The 15,724-nt window shown below is 37.2% G+C and overlaps 2 protein-coding genes across 8 annotated transcripts in view; one reads left to right on the top strand and one right to left on the bottom strand.

Moving 5' to 3' along the window:
• The window catches only part of ANKS1B (ankyrin repeat and sterile alpha motif domain containing 1B), a 1,246,961-nt gene that overhangs the window by 333,114 nt on the left and 898,123 nt on the right, over positions 1 to 15,724 (top strand). For all 6 annotated transcript variants that reach the window (XM_032170973.2, XM_032170979.2, XM_032170972.2 and 3 more), the window contains exon 9: positions 6,280 to 6,423. In XM_032170973.2, the coding sequence (XP_032026864.1) occupies positions 6,280 to 6,423 (144 nt within the window). The remainder of the gene's footprint in view (positions 1 to 6,279; positions 6,424 to 15,724) is intronic.
• On the bottom strand, positions 1,112 to 13,944 carry GARIN6 (golgi associated RAB2 interactor family member 6). Of its 2 annotated transcripts, none has more exons than XM_032171005.2 (3): positions 12,745 to 13,944; positions 12,169 to 12,245; positions 1,112 to 1,240 (listed from the first exon to the last, which is right to left on the bottom strand). In XM_032171005.2, the coding sequence occupies exons 1-3, from the start codon at positions 13,357 to 13,359 to the stop codon at positions 1,198 to 1,200; spliced, it is 735 nt and encodes a 244-aa protein (XP_032026896.2). In that variant the 5' UTR covers positions 13,360 to 13,944; the 3' UTR covers positions 1,112 to 1,197. The 2 variants fall into 2 exon arrangements, with proteins under 2 accessions (XP_032026896.2, XP_058280849.1); XM_058424866.1 differs by having other exon boundaries at positions 1,141 to 1,240; positions 12,200 to 12,245.

Below are 15,724 nucleotides of genomic sequence, written 5' to 3'. Positions count from 1 at the left end.
AAAACCTGTTTAACACTAAACGGGTTCTGTTAAGAATTCCTTTGTTATTTCATCATGCTTCAAGGCCCTGGAGAGGCCTAGGCAAAACTCTTGGTGGGCTTTCGTTACGTTCCAGCCTTTGTATAAGGGCATTGGCTCTCTCACCTTTAAATATTTAACTTAACCACTCAGTCAGTGCTGAAACAGTTGTCATGGAGGCCTTCCTGTTCAGCTGTTAGTGAGACCTGGCCTGCCAGATTAGTGGTGGGATACAGGGAGGTAGGGGCAGATTATGCATAGCCTTTTGGATCATATTAAGAATTTTGAACTTTATCAGAAGAACAATGAAAAGCTATTGAAGGTTTTAAGGAAGAGGAAAACATGATCACATTCTCATAGGAAAAAACATTTCTCTGATCACTGTGGAGAACAGGTTGATGACAACATTGGCAATACTTAGAAAGTTTAGGCCAGGCGCGGTGGCCCACGCCTGTAATCTCAGCACATTGGGAGGCCAAGGCAGGTGGATCACCTGAAGTCAGGAGTTCAAGACCAGCTTGGCCAACATGGCGAAACCCCATCTCTACTAAAAAAATACAAAAAATTAGTCAGGTGTGATGGTGGGTACCTCTAATCCCAGCTACTTGGGAGGCTGAGGCAGGAAAATCGCTTGAACCTGGGAGGTGGAGGCTGCAGTGAGCCGAGATTGTGCCACTGCACTACAGCCTGGATGACAGAGTGAGACTCCACCTCAAAAAAAAAAAAAAAAAAAAAAAAAAAAGGTAAAGGTAGGCATACTTTTTGTGTACAATTTCTCATTTATGAATTTATCCTGAGAAAGTCATCAGGCAAGTAGAATAAGTATTACAAAGTCTGGAAGTACACCCACTGAATGTTTGCAGTGGGACTGAGGCTAGGAAAGCTTCACTCTCTCATGTATAATTTTTTAGTTTGAATGACTTGTTTTACATTAAGCATGTATTACTTTAAATTTCATTGAAAAATCTGTAAAGCAATTTTACTTTAGAACTAAACAAAGGCAAAAAGGCCTGTGGCAATGCTGTAAAATAGTCTAGATTGCTAATTCATTCCAGATTGTTGCCTTTTGCTTTGATCGCCATTTCTGATATTGCCTCTTTCCTGGATTCTGCCTTTTGGCCTGGTCCCTTTGCATTGACAATCTTGAACATTTGTTGTTCCCTTGAAGAGTTCTAGTAATTAAGGAGGTGGCTTCCATGGTGTGGTAGAAAGACAATAGGACCTAGAATTAGAGGACTTGGGTTATAATCTGGACTCATTTGTAGGATGGTCTTGCAAATCGAGTAACATTTTGAGCATCAGTTTTTTTCACTTGTAAAATAGGGATAATTCTTACTCTGTTTTATTGGGCTATTCTATATCTGAAAGCATTTTATAAATTGTGAAGCACCATTATATATACTTGTCATATAATTTACACACACACACAAACACACACTACCTCACAGGAAAATCCGATTTCTTCAACGTTAGACTGATATAATTATTCTCAAAAGTGTTTTTCTTTGATTGAGCTCAAGTTTGTCTCCCTACAGTATATTATTGTGACTGTTTTTCAATTTGTGACAACATAGAATTGGTCCAGTCTTTCTTTATTACCATGTAATAACCAAGAAAGCGAATGGGTTCAAACTATATAGATTTAGGTCTATTTTTTTTATAGTAGAATTTTCACATCTTTCTGGAACTTCAGGAACACAGTTTGTTCTCCAGTAAAAAGTTGGAACAGCATTTGGAATAAAGGAAACCATCTGAGGTTAAGTGTGTTCTGGTGGCTTCTTCCCATATATAATTGAAGATTATATGTAGCTTGATTAAATATTTTCCTTCAAATCTTTAACTGTAAAGAAATGAAGTTAAAAATTATGGTTTTACACAGCCAATTTATATGCTGTCTTTAGGGGGCAGTGCTAAACCACTGATAAGTTTCTTCATTTCTGCAAAGCTACTGGTAATAGTTAATATAAAATAAAGCTAAAATGGCAATCTTGATATTTGTGATACAATTATACACACCCCTTAATATTAGTAAAATTTTCTAGGTAGTCAAATGAAAATAATAATTTGAAGCTCATTTATTCAGTGATTCATTCAATAAATATTTATTGTTTCATTATGCACAACACATTGTAGGAGATACAATGTGAGTAAGGCAATGTTTTCTTTCAAATGACTTACTTAATGAGGGTAAATAAGCCACACTTGTGTCTGTGTACTATATTTGCACAAGCACACTGTGTGTGTGTACACAACTCTTCTAGGGTAAAAAATAAAAGAGCAGTACTTATTGATTTTTTATGTGTCAGTCTCTGTCAAGCAATTAATTTTATCTTCATACAGCCCTGCAAAGAGAAATTATTACACTATTTTTTCAGATAGGGAAACTAAGGGTTAATAAGATTATGTGATTTGCTCAAAGTCACAAAGCTTGGAAGTGGTAGAGCTAGGATTTAAACGTGTATCTGTTTGAGTTAAAAGCCAATGCTCTTTGCCACTGTGGCATCTATCAACTCAATGTGAATGTGAAATACCAAATGCAAACCTTTGCACAAAGAGCTAGAGACAAGCAGAAGAGCATGATATCATGCATGTTTGTGGGAAATCTGGAAAATTTTATGTAAGGGATGAAATCTGAACTCTATTTTGAATCAGTGGGATTATAAGAAAATAATAAACATGATAGTTAATACTTATTGAAGCTGTGTGTGTCAGGCACTTTCTATTTATTATCTCATTTAGTCATCAGGAAAAAGCCCTGAGAGACGTTCCACTGTATTGTTTTCCATTGCATAGATAAGGCAAGAGAGGCTGACAATGGTCTTATCTGCTGAAAATCATACAGCTAGTGACGCGGGTATTTGGAACTTGAATCCAGGACTGTCTAATTTTAGAGCCCAAGCCCTTAACCACTACATTATGCTGTATAGACAAGGTGAAAGAAAGAATAAAAGCATACAGCATGATTAGGCAAGGGTAAACAATTCCACCTGGTTATAATCTGAGGTGAGTATAGTGGAAACGTAAAAGGGCTAAAAAATCATTTGACTATACAACTCTGAAGCCAGATTAAGGAATCTGGATATCATTTGCTGTGAAATGGGAAATAATTGGAGCTTTATGAGCAGGGAAGAGAAATAAACTTTTTTTTTTTTTTTTTTGAGGGAGGAGAAAGAGATAGAGGAAGTTCCCTGTGTGATTGGATTAAATCATTGTGACACCATTAACAAAATAGAAAAGAATGGATTAATCTAAAATGTTGATAATTCTTGGCCAACTATGAGGTGGTTTATAGTATGTGCCACATCAATGTTGGTGGTCAAAGTGTTAGCTGATCATGAGCTGGTAAAGGAGATACCTTTTTAATCATTTTATTTATTCCTGTGAACAACTTTATCAAATATATATATATATGTATATACATACTCTTTCAGATTAAGATTTTAAACTTCCCAAGATTTTTTATTTCACTCAAAGGATCTGTAGGGTCAAAAATCCCTGTGATAATCACCTTCTATTATTGATTTGAGAAGTGTGTATTTATGAAAGCATGGGCTATGTATCAAATTGCAGAAATTTTCACTCCTTGTCACAGAAGGCAAAATGCTCTCAGGAGTATACTCGTGTAACAGAAACATATTCACCAAATATACCTCTTTTATTTAAACTGCAATTATTTACATCAGTGTGGTTTTTCAGTATATTGTCTTCCATAGGGTATTGTGCCAAAGGAGTGGTCACAGAATGTAGTGGTGAGGGGAGAGTAGGCTTTGCAGCCCCCTAGTCTGGGTTGGAATTCTTTTTCTGCCACTTGCCAGCTTCATGACCTTGGGTTTTACTTGACCTCTCTGTCCCTTAGTTTCCTCGTTTATAAAGTGAGAGGAAAAATATGTGCCTCAAATGGCTGTTGTGTGAATTAAAATAGTTAACAGACAATAGGCCAGTGATACTCCAAGTCACATAGGAAGTTCTCAGTCTAACAGTTATTATTATTGTATTTTATAGACAGTGACTGATTGGGGGACAACTTAATTTCATTGCTTCTTAGTTACTGACAAGTGATCAAGGGGAAGTTAAAATGTGAATGCAGAAAACAAATTCTTTTAAATAGAGGAAAAATAAAATCTCATGTTCTATTTTTAAAAGGAACAATTTTGGGGGGAGGATGCTATTTACAATCCAATATGTAGAATATATTTACTTGCTTTAGTAATCACGATCTATCAGTGTTGTGCTGAACACTACATTCAGAGGACCTTTAGACAATTTATTGTATTTTTATTTATGCATATACATCTTTTTTTAAAAAATAATATTCAGTCTGCTAAGTATTCAGCAGGCTCTTAGAGTATGAAGTTTTCCCTCAGTTTCTGCAAATTTTCATGCTTTATTTCTTTGACCCTCCCATCTCTACTCTTAATTTTTGGAGCTCCTGTTGTTCATTTGTTAGAGGTCTGGGTTTGACCCCTAGTTTTCTCCACTTTTAATTCTGTTCATCTTTTGGGAAATTTTCTCAGATTTTTATAACTCTTGTATTGGATTTTATGTATTTTGTAACTTTCTGTTCTTGTTTCATGGCTATAAATATCTTCTCTCTGAGGATACTATTTATAACTTTTTTCTCTATATTTATTTTGGTGTCTGTTAGAGGTTTTTCTCAAATATATAATTCTTGTGAGTGGAACTTGTTGAGAGGTTGGCTTCACAGTAGAGATTAATACATAGATCCTACCATTTTCCTGCTTATTTATAGATCTTTTTTCTTAGGAGGTCTGTTTCTACAGAGAGGAGTATTGTAGTTGTTTATCTGGGAATATAAACTGTGCTGCCATGTTGTCGAATGCAAATATGGTAAGGCACTGGGTAGGTTATTAATCTTCATTACTATATAGATATGAATTCTCTTGTTTTTGGAGGCTCGGTGTATCTATATTCTTAGAATTCATAATCCTTTTGCTTCAACTTCTTCAAAAAAATAAACCTCTAACTTCTTGCCAGTGGTAAAGGTTTAGTTTCCTGGCTGGGTGAAAAGAAGATGGGTCTAGGGGTATAATTCTTCCTGATACTGAGTTTCAGTCTGTTTCTGCCTCACCTACCCTTACACCTTCACAGGTAGCCAGTCCCTCCAATTCTTTCCACATGAAGGTTCTTTGCTTTCAGTGTTCTCATGTTTGCTAAGTCAGGTAATACTTACCCATCTGTTATCCAAAAGTTACCCAACATTATCCAGAAGTTTTCTTAATATTGTCTGTTCATCTCTCCTGTCATCCTTATTTTTATGTTGTAAACATTTTTATAAATGTTCTACCATCATTTTAGTGAGATTTGGGAGATAAGGAAAATATATGTGCTCAGTATGGAAGTCTCATTATGAATTTTAAAACTGTTACTCGAGTTATATGTATGATATAAAAGTTTATGAAGTTTTATTTCAGTGGCATTCTGAACAAACTGGTTTATCAGGAGTTCCCATTTCAATAAAATATTTTCCTGTTAGTGCCTTGACTGCATTTTTCCTTAATTTTATGCCTAAACCTAAATTCTTGATAAACCATAAGATTTTTCTCATTTGTTGCTATTCAAATATTTTATTAGGCCATTATCATGTTCTATTCTTCATTATGAACTTCATATTTTATAAGCCTTTCACACCCAGTTTTTTCACTTTTTTTTTTTTTTTTTTTTTTTTGAGGGAGTCTCGCTCTTTCACCCAGGCTGGAGTGCAGTGGCGCGATCTCGGCTGACTGCAGGCTCCGCCCCGCGGGGTTCACGCCATTCTCCCGCCTCAGCCTCCCGCGTAGCTGGGACTACAGGCTCTGTCGCCCAGGCTGGAGTGCAGTGGCGCGATCTCGGCTCACTGCAAGCTCCGCCTCCCGGGTTCACGCCATTCTCCTACCTCAGCCTCTCGGAGTAGCTGGGACTACAGGCGCCCGCCACCACGCCCGGCTAATTTTTTTTTTTTTGTATTTTTAGTAGAGACGGGGTTTCAACGTGGTCTCGATCTCCTGACCTCGTGATCCGCCCGCCTCGGCCTCCAAAGTGCTGGGATTACAAGCGTGAGCCACCGCGCCCGGCTTTTTTCACTTTTAACTTAAGTGGGACTGTACATATTTTTATCTCAGTCACAGGGCACAGCCGTGTAACTATGGCTAAAAGTGAGCTGACTTGTTTGCCAAGATATACCACTGTCATTTATAGAATTTAATTGATGTTATGATATCTAAGTATCATTGATATATTGGTATGATATAAATTTAATTTCAGAGAACCTCATCTACGATCAATTTGTCACCAGGAGAAGTGGAAGAAGAGGATGATGATGAAAATACATGTGGGCCATCAGGACTTTGGGAAGCATTAACTCCGTGTAATGGATGTAGGAACCTTGGCTTCCCCATGCTTGCACAGGTAAAAGTTTGCTTTTATTAAGGTACAATAAAACAAAAATGGTTGCCTATGTTTTTAAGATAAAAAATCTCCCTCCCCTTCAAAAATCAAATTAGGATCTTGTTCACTTTGTGATTTTGGATCTTGTGGTTTTTCTCGAAGTGTCAAGTAAACTGTGCATATAACTTGGTGTGCATATGTGTGCATATGCGGAGACATAATTTATGTAAAAAATTAGTATTATTTAGTATGGTTATAATGCAGAAAAACTGTCTTGTTTCTGAGGTTTTAATATTTTGAATCCAGAAATATATCATTTTAAAGAATGCTATTTTTAAAAAGTAACTAAAAGTTATCTACAGATACAGTTATAAGGAAACATATTATGGCTCTTTAAAAGCATAGCCAGTGATTATATTTTTCTCATCACAGTGGAACATTGTAGAATAATGTGAATGTGTACTTCTGAAGGTTTTGGAATATCCAAAAATGAAGCCAGAACATTAAAATATTGACTATTAGTTTCAAGTCATCTCACTATCATTAAGTCCACTTTAATTCTATAGTATCACCTTCAGGTTCCTGTTGTGTGTTGTGAACCATACACACTTAGAGGAGTTTCAGAAATGGCTAAAATATTCCAGAGATAGGAAATTTGAAGCCATGGTGAAAATATCTCTGCACAATAAGCAAAGAACTTAATATGAAAGGGTATAATGTTAAGAGGTTAATTACATAGAATGTGGGTGGAAAAAAACAGTCCAGGACAGAAAATAAATCACAGCACTTATCCAGAAAAGTGTCACATCTCAAAGACATTTTCTCTTCTGTCACAAGAAATACGAAACAATTGTGTCTAAGAAATCATCATGTCTCCCACATGTCTATATCATAATTTGACCATAGCCACTCAAATTTCAATATTAATTTACTGTAGAAAGCTAAGTAGGATATTCAAATCAGTATATAGTACTTAAAAAGTCTTTTCATAGGACTTTAAGACAGTTTACTGTAACCTTTACAGAATTGTTGTCAATACATACTGAACTGTGAGTTCCATAAAGGTAGAGATTCAACCTTTTGATGCTCAGCATCTGCAATCTAACGCGTAGTTCCTGGCAAATCAGAAGAATGGGTTGGATGTGGTGTCTCACACCTGTAATCTCTGCACTGTGGGAGGCCGAGGTGGGTGGATTGCTTGAGCCCAGCAGTTCAAGACCAGCCTGGGCAACATAGTGAGACCTTGTCTCTACAAAAAATACAAAAATAAGCCAGGCGTGGTGGTACACACCTGTAGCCCTAGCTACTCAGGAGGCTGAGATGGGAGGTTGAGGCGGCAGTGAGCTGTGATCATACCACACTGCATTCCAGCCTGGGTGATAGGGAAAAAAAAAAAAAAAAAAAAAAAAAAAAGAAAGAAAGGAAAAGAAAAGAAAAAAATGTCTTCTTTATCAAGCAAAATCTGATGGATGTAAAACAAAAAAAAAATAATTGGAATGAAGTAATAGTTGAATGAATCTCAGTGAACAAATGTGTATATTCTAGGGTGTCATGTCTTCACTTAAAGTTTTTACATATAGTTTTTTACCTCATTATCTACATGGGTAAAGGGAAAGAAAATTAACAAGCATAAGTTGTATTTTATTAGCTTACCCTTATCTGCTTAGCAGTTTATCAATAATTAAATGTTTTAACCTATTTTCCCCTCATAAAACTGTGTTTGTAAAAATACATTTCCTAATCTTTACCTTATATCTTAAAAAGAATTATTGAAATAAAATAAAGTATCAGGGTATTTACTATAATAGCCGGATGACTGCAAATCAAAAAGCTGTCAGTAATATGATTGTATCGGATTTTCTACCACCTTACTAACATTTGCTTTTTTCTAAATTTGGTTTTATTATTTTATTAGGCTTGGTAGTACCTTGCTTTTGTTTTATAATTTTTAATATTAGATTTGCTTTCCCTTTGGCCATTTCCTTGGTGAAGACTGGTATTGTTCAATAAGTTTATTAGTTCCTCAGATGTTCTAGTTATATTTGCCACAAAATCTTTCCTAGTCTGCAGCTTTTCTTTTTGTCTTAATTTGTATGTGTACAAGTGCATCATGTAATTTTGAAAAACCATCCAATTGATTAAGCTTCTCAGTCCTATTTTTCATTTAATTCATCTTATCTAGAACTCCTTTTAACATAAATTTCAGTTATGGCTGTATATTATTTTTTGCTTGTTGATATCTAGTTTTCCTATGACTTTCCATTGAACAATAACTCATATTCCTCTTGTTTTTATCCTTTTGTTTTGGTTTTTACTTCTGAAGGCTTGTTTATTTCTGCCTTCCTATTTTTTAAACCACATGACTCAGTGTTGGTATTATTAATTATTAAATTAAAACTAGTAGCTGACTTGATTGCTTGCTTTATAAAATCTGTATTTTGTAATTACTATGTTGAGTTTAAAAAGTATCTCTATTGGGATTTTAAATGTTACTGCATCAAATCTATAAATGTACTTGAGATGCAGATTTTGGGTTGTTTTTTTTTTTAACTGGATTTAATCTAACCAGCAATAAGACTATTTTACTGATGTTTCTCTCACTATAAATTTTTCTTTTTTTTTTTTTTCAGATGGAGTCTCGCTCTGTTTCCCAGGCTGGAATGCAGTGGTACCATCTGGGATCACTGCAACCTCTGCCTCCCTGGTTCAAGCGATTCTCCGGCCTCAGCTTCCTGAGTAGCTGGGATTAGAGGGGTGCGCCACTATGCTTGGCTAATTTTTGTGTTTTTAGTAGAGACGGCATTTCACAATATTGGCCAATCTCATCTCAAACTCCTGGCCTCAAGTGATCCGCCCGCCTCGGCTTCCCAAAGTGCTAGGATTATACAGGTGTGAGCCACTGCGCCCAGCCTCTCACTATAAATTCTTAAGAATGTGTGTGTGTGTGTCTGTGAATATTATTGTTTAAGGGCTATCCTTTAGCATTTATATTTGTGTGTGTATATGTGTGTGTATATATATACACATGTAAACATGTTTTATGTATATATAACATGTTTATATATATACATTTTCATTGCAAAATATATTAAAGAATTTTTGTAGTTTTGCAATTAAAAATATACTATATATAGCATATTTTTGTACATATATAGTATATTTGTACATATGTATAGTATATACACATACGTACACAATTTGCAACATTTTTGAATCCATCTGGTTTTTTAGTTTGTTACCTGGGATTCAACCATTGTCAACCATTCACAAATGGTAATTTTTAAATATTTTTCTGTTATTATAAGTATCTATTATCTAAATTATCTCTTAAACTTTGATTACAAGGGATGAGGTAACAGGATATGTATTGTTTTAGAATTTTAATAAAACTGTGACCTAGCAACAGGATCTGATAGTAATAAGCATCAGGATTTGTAATCAGAAGCAGATTGAAATATTTACCAAAGGAATATACAATTTAAAAAGAGATTGAGTCAGATTGAAGATTTAGAGGAAAAATACAAAATGTGCAGTGCTTTTAACAATGATCTCTTCTGTGATTATCAAGGGACTGCAATGTGGTAAACACGCTGACAGTCCTTGAATAGAAAGATAAAGTTGGTCTCTGTTAAGAGTTTGCAATATGGTCATTTTAAAGCCTCTTAGGGAGTCTGCAGTATCGTATGATACTGGGCTACATACCACATGAAAAACAAAAATTGTTTTATTTTTAAATTTTTTCATTTGAAATTATTTGCTGAAAAGTGATTTATGATTAGATGTGATTTCTCAGTAATGTAACCTTGAAATTCGCAGAGCTAGAACATCTAACCTGTGAAATGTTTTTCATATTTTGAAGCCATTTTTTCAGGTCTGAAGCACTTTTGGAGGCCATTAAAAATCATTAAGTCATAAGTGCTGTGAGGGTCTACTGGTAAACTGCTTCCTTACAGTATATACAGGAGCCTTTGGGATCTGTACAATCAGTACAGTCCTATGTAAAATTTTATATCCCCAGATTTGTTGGATTAGAATAAGTTATATTTCACATTTATAGCCCTTAATTGGATCCAGCAAACACGTATCAAATATCTTTTATGTTCAAAGCATAGTGCTCATCAGAAACATGAGTGTTATGGAAACAATATAGACTTAATTGGGGGCCAGGTTACCTATACATTCTGGTTCTGGGTTATCAAACCATATGATGTATTACTTTAGACTCAAACAGACTTTTTACTTGCAAAATTAGAATATTGGCTAATCCCGTGGATGTGGATCTTACAATTCTAAAATGATCTAATTTCCAGTTTTTGTCCAGATTATGAATTGATCCTATATTACGTTTTATTTATTTTTCTGTCTCCAAGAATACTAAAATTGGAGAGAACCAGGTAGAAGATGAGTGCTTTGAAATTATCTTTCCATTGTAACTAGATTGAAGTTTCTACAAATTCATGAAAATTTAGAATTCTAAATAACATCGGGGGTTAAAATTCTTGGGAAAATACTAAGAAGATTTACTGTAAATAGAGCTTTTATGGGACAATTGCAAAGCAGTTAATTAAGATTTAAGAAAGGAAATCAAGAATGAAGAGACTGGGAAAATTAAGCCCTTTCTGGAAAGTATGATTAAATTCAGAATTTGTTTCTCAACACTACCATTTACACAGTGCCTACTATGTTCCAGATATTATACATGTATAATCTCAAGGTGACCATTTAAAGAAAAATCTACTAAAAGTCACAGTTAATGTGTGGCAATGCTATGATTCAAACCTGGAGAGAGAGAGAGAGAGAGAGAGTCTGTGTGTGTGTGTGTGTGTGTGTGTGTGTGTGTGTGTGTGTGTTCGTTCCTGGGTTCTCATTTTATATTTTGGAAAATAGTTTTAGAATAATTCTCCTCATGTAGGATCATATCTGAGAGTAATCTTCAACATTTTATTCTGTCATCTATTAATTTATTTAAAAAATATAAAGTTAAGGGAAAGTTAAAGATGGTTTTCAGAGCCTGATCATAAATTGCCATTAGTTTTATTGCTGCCCTTCCTGTCAATAGAGCATATGTTATTAGAACAGATAATTTGAGTTGATGGATTTTATTGTGGTGAATCATGTTGTTCCCCTCCACAGTCTTAGGTGAGATGTCCACCTCTGCACCATGTGTAGTACCAGGCTTTGAGGTTATTACTGCAGAGTCAGTCCAGCTAGGTAGAGACCCTCTGGCTTCCATCCCATTCACGCATGTGGCCTCATCCTGCAGAGCTGAGATATTGACTCCCAACGCTGAGTAGCAGAGAGTCAGCCTTTGAGCAGCAGAGAGATACTGTCAATGCAACAGCCTTCTCAGTATCTCTCTGCTCCTGTAGTCACCACATTCATGCTGCTCTCTAGGGACAGGCCAGTAGCACTTACTGATATGCTTGAATTACCCTTTTAGGACAAGAATGTGCATGCAGCCCTTGCTATAACAAGATTAAGACATGGAAGCACCCACTAGAGCCATGCTGGCTATTCTTCCTCCTGGACCTCTGAAGGCTGCTTTTGCCAGTGCTGTGTTTCTCTCCTGAGTCTGCAGACTTGGTTGCAGCCACATCCATGGCACCTGTGGTTGTGCTTACTGTCATCACTACTGCTGTTGCTACCCTCCCCCTTCATCAGGCACTATAGGTTTTATGACTGCAGGGGTGTGTGAACCCCTGAATGTAGTATATGTGGGAGGTATGTTGGATTCATATCTCTATTATATAATCATAATAGGCGGACCCAAACATTTCAGCATTCGTGTGAAGCCTACTGATTCTGAATTGCTCCTTCTCTTCACAAAACTTCGTGTCATATCCCTAGGGAGAGAACAAATAAACAAAGAAAGTGAGACCAGCAAGATCTCCTTTCTCTTCCTATAGGTAAACAACAAAAAGAAATTATTGCACAAGTACACAAGCATGTTGTGTTGCCACCAACGTATATAAGTGGCAATCGCAGGGAGACATGTCCTACAACATATCAGCCTACCTAGGTCATAGTATGTGTTTCAGAATAGACTGGTCAGGATGCTTTGGACAGCATTACAACACTGGATATAAAGTGAACAGCTGTGGATATAAAATGAAGAGTTGCTGACAGCTGAGAAATCTTTGAAATTCAGGTTTGGAGAACACAGGAGAAGCACCAGGAACCTCCTCAATGTACCATGGTCTCCAAATGGAAGCTCATTTGGCCTTCAGACCTTCCAAATGCAATGCATTTCCCAGGTGAGGTGCAGCACCAAAGGCTCTACAGGACCTTTACCTGCTCTCCCCCAAAGCATCCTGGCCCCATCTAGTCTCTGCATAGACTCACCACTGGGCTCCTCTGCACTTCCTCAAACACAGATGAGTCCAATGTGTTCCCAGTTAGGATAGCCTTGGTACCACTGTAAGCCTCCACTGGTGGTCTCAGGATGTAAACAAGGTTTTCCCAGTGAACAAAAAGGTCTTCACTTGCATCTGAGGGGGGACACAGCTGAAGATAAAAAGAGCGGCCAGTGGCAAGCTTCAGGTGGAGCTGTTTTTTTATGCTGTTGTGGATGGTTATTTTCACAAACATCAAGGGAAGCAGCCTGGTTAGTTCTAAGATCTCTGCAGGCGGACTATCTCTTTTCTGGGTGGCAGGACCACACCTGGCATTGTCACAGACAGCAGCTGGTCGGGCCAGCAGCATGACATCAGGTAGTGTGAGGCAGGGGCTGGTGCGAACGATGCCCACTGTTACCATTCGGGCACGGTTGTGCACGTCAATCACTTCTCCTCTTTTGCTGATCTGGATAAAGTCGCTCTCAAACATGGGTGCGTACCTGAATATAGTATACTCGCCTTTGTACAGTTGCCGCTGCAGCTTCCCCATGGAGGTGTTAAACATGCCCATTGCGGGGCTGCTTTGGGCCGTGTAATACGGTAGCATACACCGGTCCTCCATGTCTTTCTTTTATCAAGACAGTTCCCAGCAGCTGCTCCACACCTTCCTTAACATGCCTTAGCGGGCATCCTGTTTCCTTGGCCACTCTGGCAGGTGGGCCAGCGGTCGTGTTCTGCAGGCTTTCTTTTTTGTCCCCAAGTGACTGAGAACAGGGTGGGGTATTGATTACCAACTGCTCAATGCCAGAGACAGTCAGTCCCCCGGATCCAGACTGTGCCCTGCTTAGTGCATGGAGCTGTCAGGAGCACAGGTGTTGGGGCCTCGTGGATGTCCAGGCACACAAGTGTCGGTGCTCATTCGGGAGGGACCTCCATTTGAGCCTGATACTCCACTTCACAACAGCCTTTGCTCTTTGATTCCACAACCTCAACTGGCAATCCCACTGCTCTTCTTCCCAACCTGAACCATCCACTGCTGCTAAACCACCCCACAGGACAACTTTTATCCTCCCCTACCCATTGTGACCTGCCCCATCACACACCCCTTTGTCTCTGTCACCCAGTAGTCCCTACCTCAGGGCGGGGATACCACCCTCTCCACCCCACCCTCAGCCCCACCACCCTCCACAGCTCAGCAGACCACTAACCCCCCACCAACTCACCCATGTAGGGACCTTAATGCATTCTGGCAAATTGCTTTCAAAAGGGTTACAGGTAAATTTTCTGTGAGAGGCAAGAGTTTAATATACATTCTCTGTATACTCATTTATCCAGCTCCTCTAGTTGTAGATACTTATTTTAAAGAGAGAATTGGATAAATTGGTAAACAGGTTGGTACAGGATGTTTATCAATGTTTGTTGTAGAGTAAAAAATTGTAAACAGCATTAGTGTCTTATAATAGGGGATTGCTTAAATAAATTATGGAGCTTCTGTGACGGGACAGTCTACAGCCCTAAAAATGATTACGTAGTTTTCCTATTTATTGACATTAAAAGATACACCTGACCTTTTTTTTCCTTAAAGAATAAGAGAAAAACTGATTTCAAACTCATAGTATAGGTGAGATTCAATTTATGTAAGACCATGTGTATGTGTTTGTGGGTATGGAATTATGTTCAGTGAAATGTTTAAAGTGCTTAGGTATAATTTTCATTTTCTTTTTAACTTCTATTTTTATTAGGAAATTTATTTCTGTTACCAGGGGAAAGAACTATTTTATTGGCAATGTATTTTTTTTTCTGTTTCTATAGCCATGATAAATTTTATGTTTTGACTCACCCTCAAACTGATGATGCAATTTTTAAGCTTTTACCTAGACATTTGTACCCTGGCTATGGAATGAAAAGAGCCTTGAACATCACATTTATGCCCTATTCTTTACCATCAGATTGTATTGGAAAAAAAAAAAAGCTCTAAAGAATTTTGCTAGGTATTGCAAATATTATCAATTCAATAAGATTACAATATCTTTATTGAAATGACAGTACACATGATAACCCACATGAACACAAACACACACACACACACACACACACACATTTTTTTTTTTTTTTTTTTTTTTTTGAGATGGAGTCTCACTCTGTCACCCAGGCTGGAATCAGTGGCGCGATCTTGGCTCATTGCAACCTCCGCCTCCTGGGTTCAAGTGATTCTCCTGCCTCAGCCTTCCCAGTAGCTGGGACTACAGGCACATGCCACCACGCCCAGCTAATTTGTATTTTTAGTAGAGACAGGGTTTCACCATATTGCCTAGGCTGGTTTTGAACTCCTGACCTCGTGATTCTCCTGCCTCGGCCTCCCAAAGTGCTGGGATTACAGTTGTGAGCCACCGTGCCCAGCCCACTTGAGTCTTTAGTTGTATAAGTCAATGCAAACATAATTTCTTCCTTTCATATTGAAATGTTTGATTATTTTGGATACTTGGAGTATTTTTATTTATTGAGATGCCTATTCACATATCAATAGCACTTTTTACTGGCCTTCCTAAAGTCTTTATATCTTAACTTCCACTTCAAGTCTGTGTTACTTATCTTGTAATTGGTAAAACCAAGAAACCAAATACACATTTAGTAAATTAACATTTTAAAAGTATCCAAGTGGTTCTGGTATTTTTCATAAGGGACAACTGGATAGGTAGTATTGGACACAGCAACATTTAATTTAAGTGCCTTTTTTTTTTTTTTACTGATTTTCTTAAAAGTACTTTTTTGGTATACACATATATGACAAGATATTTGTCTTAGGGTTCCATCAGAGCACTGGTCTCCAAGGAAGCCAGAAACTACATTACTTGTAGAGCCTATAGATGTTTGGATTTTCCACACCAGTCAGTAGACTGACAACGGTGGAACCTCTTTCATTTGGCTTGATAACCATCCTATGTAGCATTCTGGCAAATATCTATTTTTATGAATTTGATGGGGTT

This window comes from Hylobates moloch, unplaced genomic scaffold, assembly GCF_009828535.3.
Source record: "Hylobates moloch isolate HMO894 unplaced genomic scaffold, HMol_V3 SCAFFOLD_12, whole genome shotgun sequence".
Taxonomy (NCBI): Eukaryota; Metazoa; Chordata; class Mammalia; order Primates; family Hylobatidae; genus Hylobates; species Hylobates moloch.
The sequence above is the reverse complement of the archived record's forward strand: the minus strand, read 5'-3'. Positions and strand labels throughout refer to the sequence as shown.

Excerpts from the sequence above, each read along its gene's own strand:
- GARIN6 (XM_032171005.2), bottom strand. The coding sequence starts at position 13,359 with ATGGAGGACCGGTGTATGCTACCGTATTACACGGCCCAAAGCAGCCCC. Across the intron at positions 12,246-12,744 it reads AAGTGCAGAGGAGCCCAGTG|GGATATGACACGAAGTTTTG; the intron begins GTGAGTCTATGC and ends TTCTCTCCCTAG. Across the intron at positions 1,241-12,168 it reads ACGAATGCTGAAATGTTTGG|GTCCTATTGTCTTTCTACCA; the intron begins GTCCGCCTATTA and ends CTCTAATTCTAG.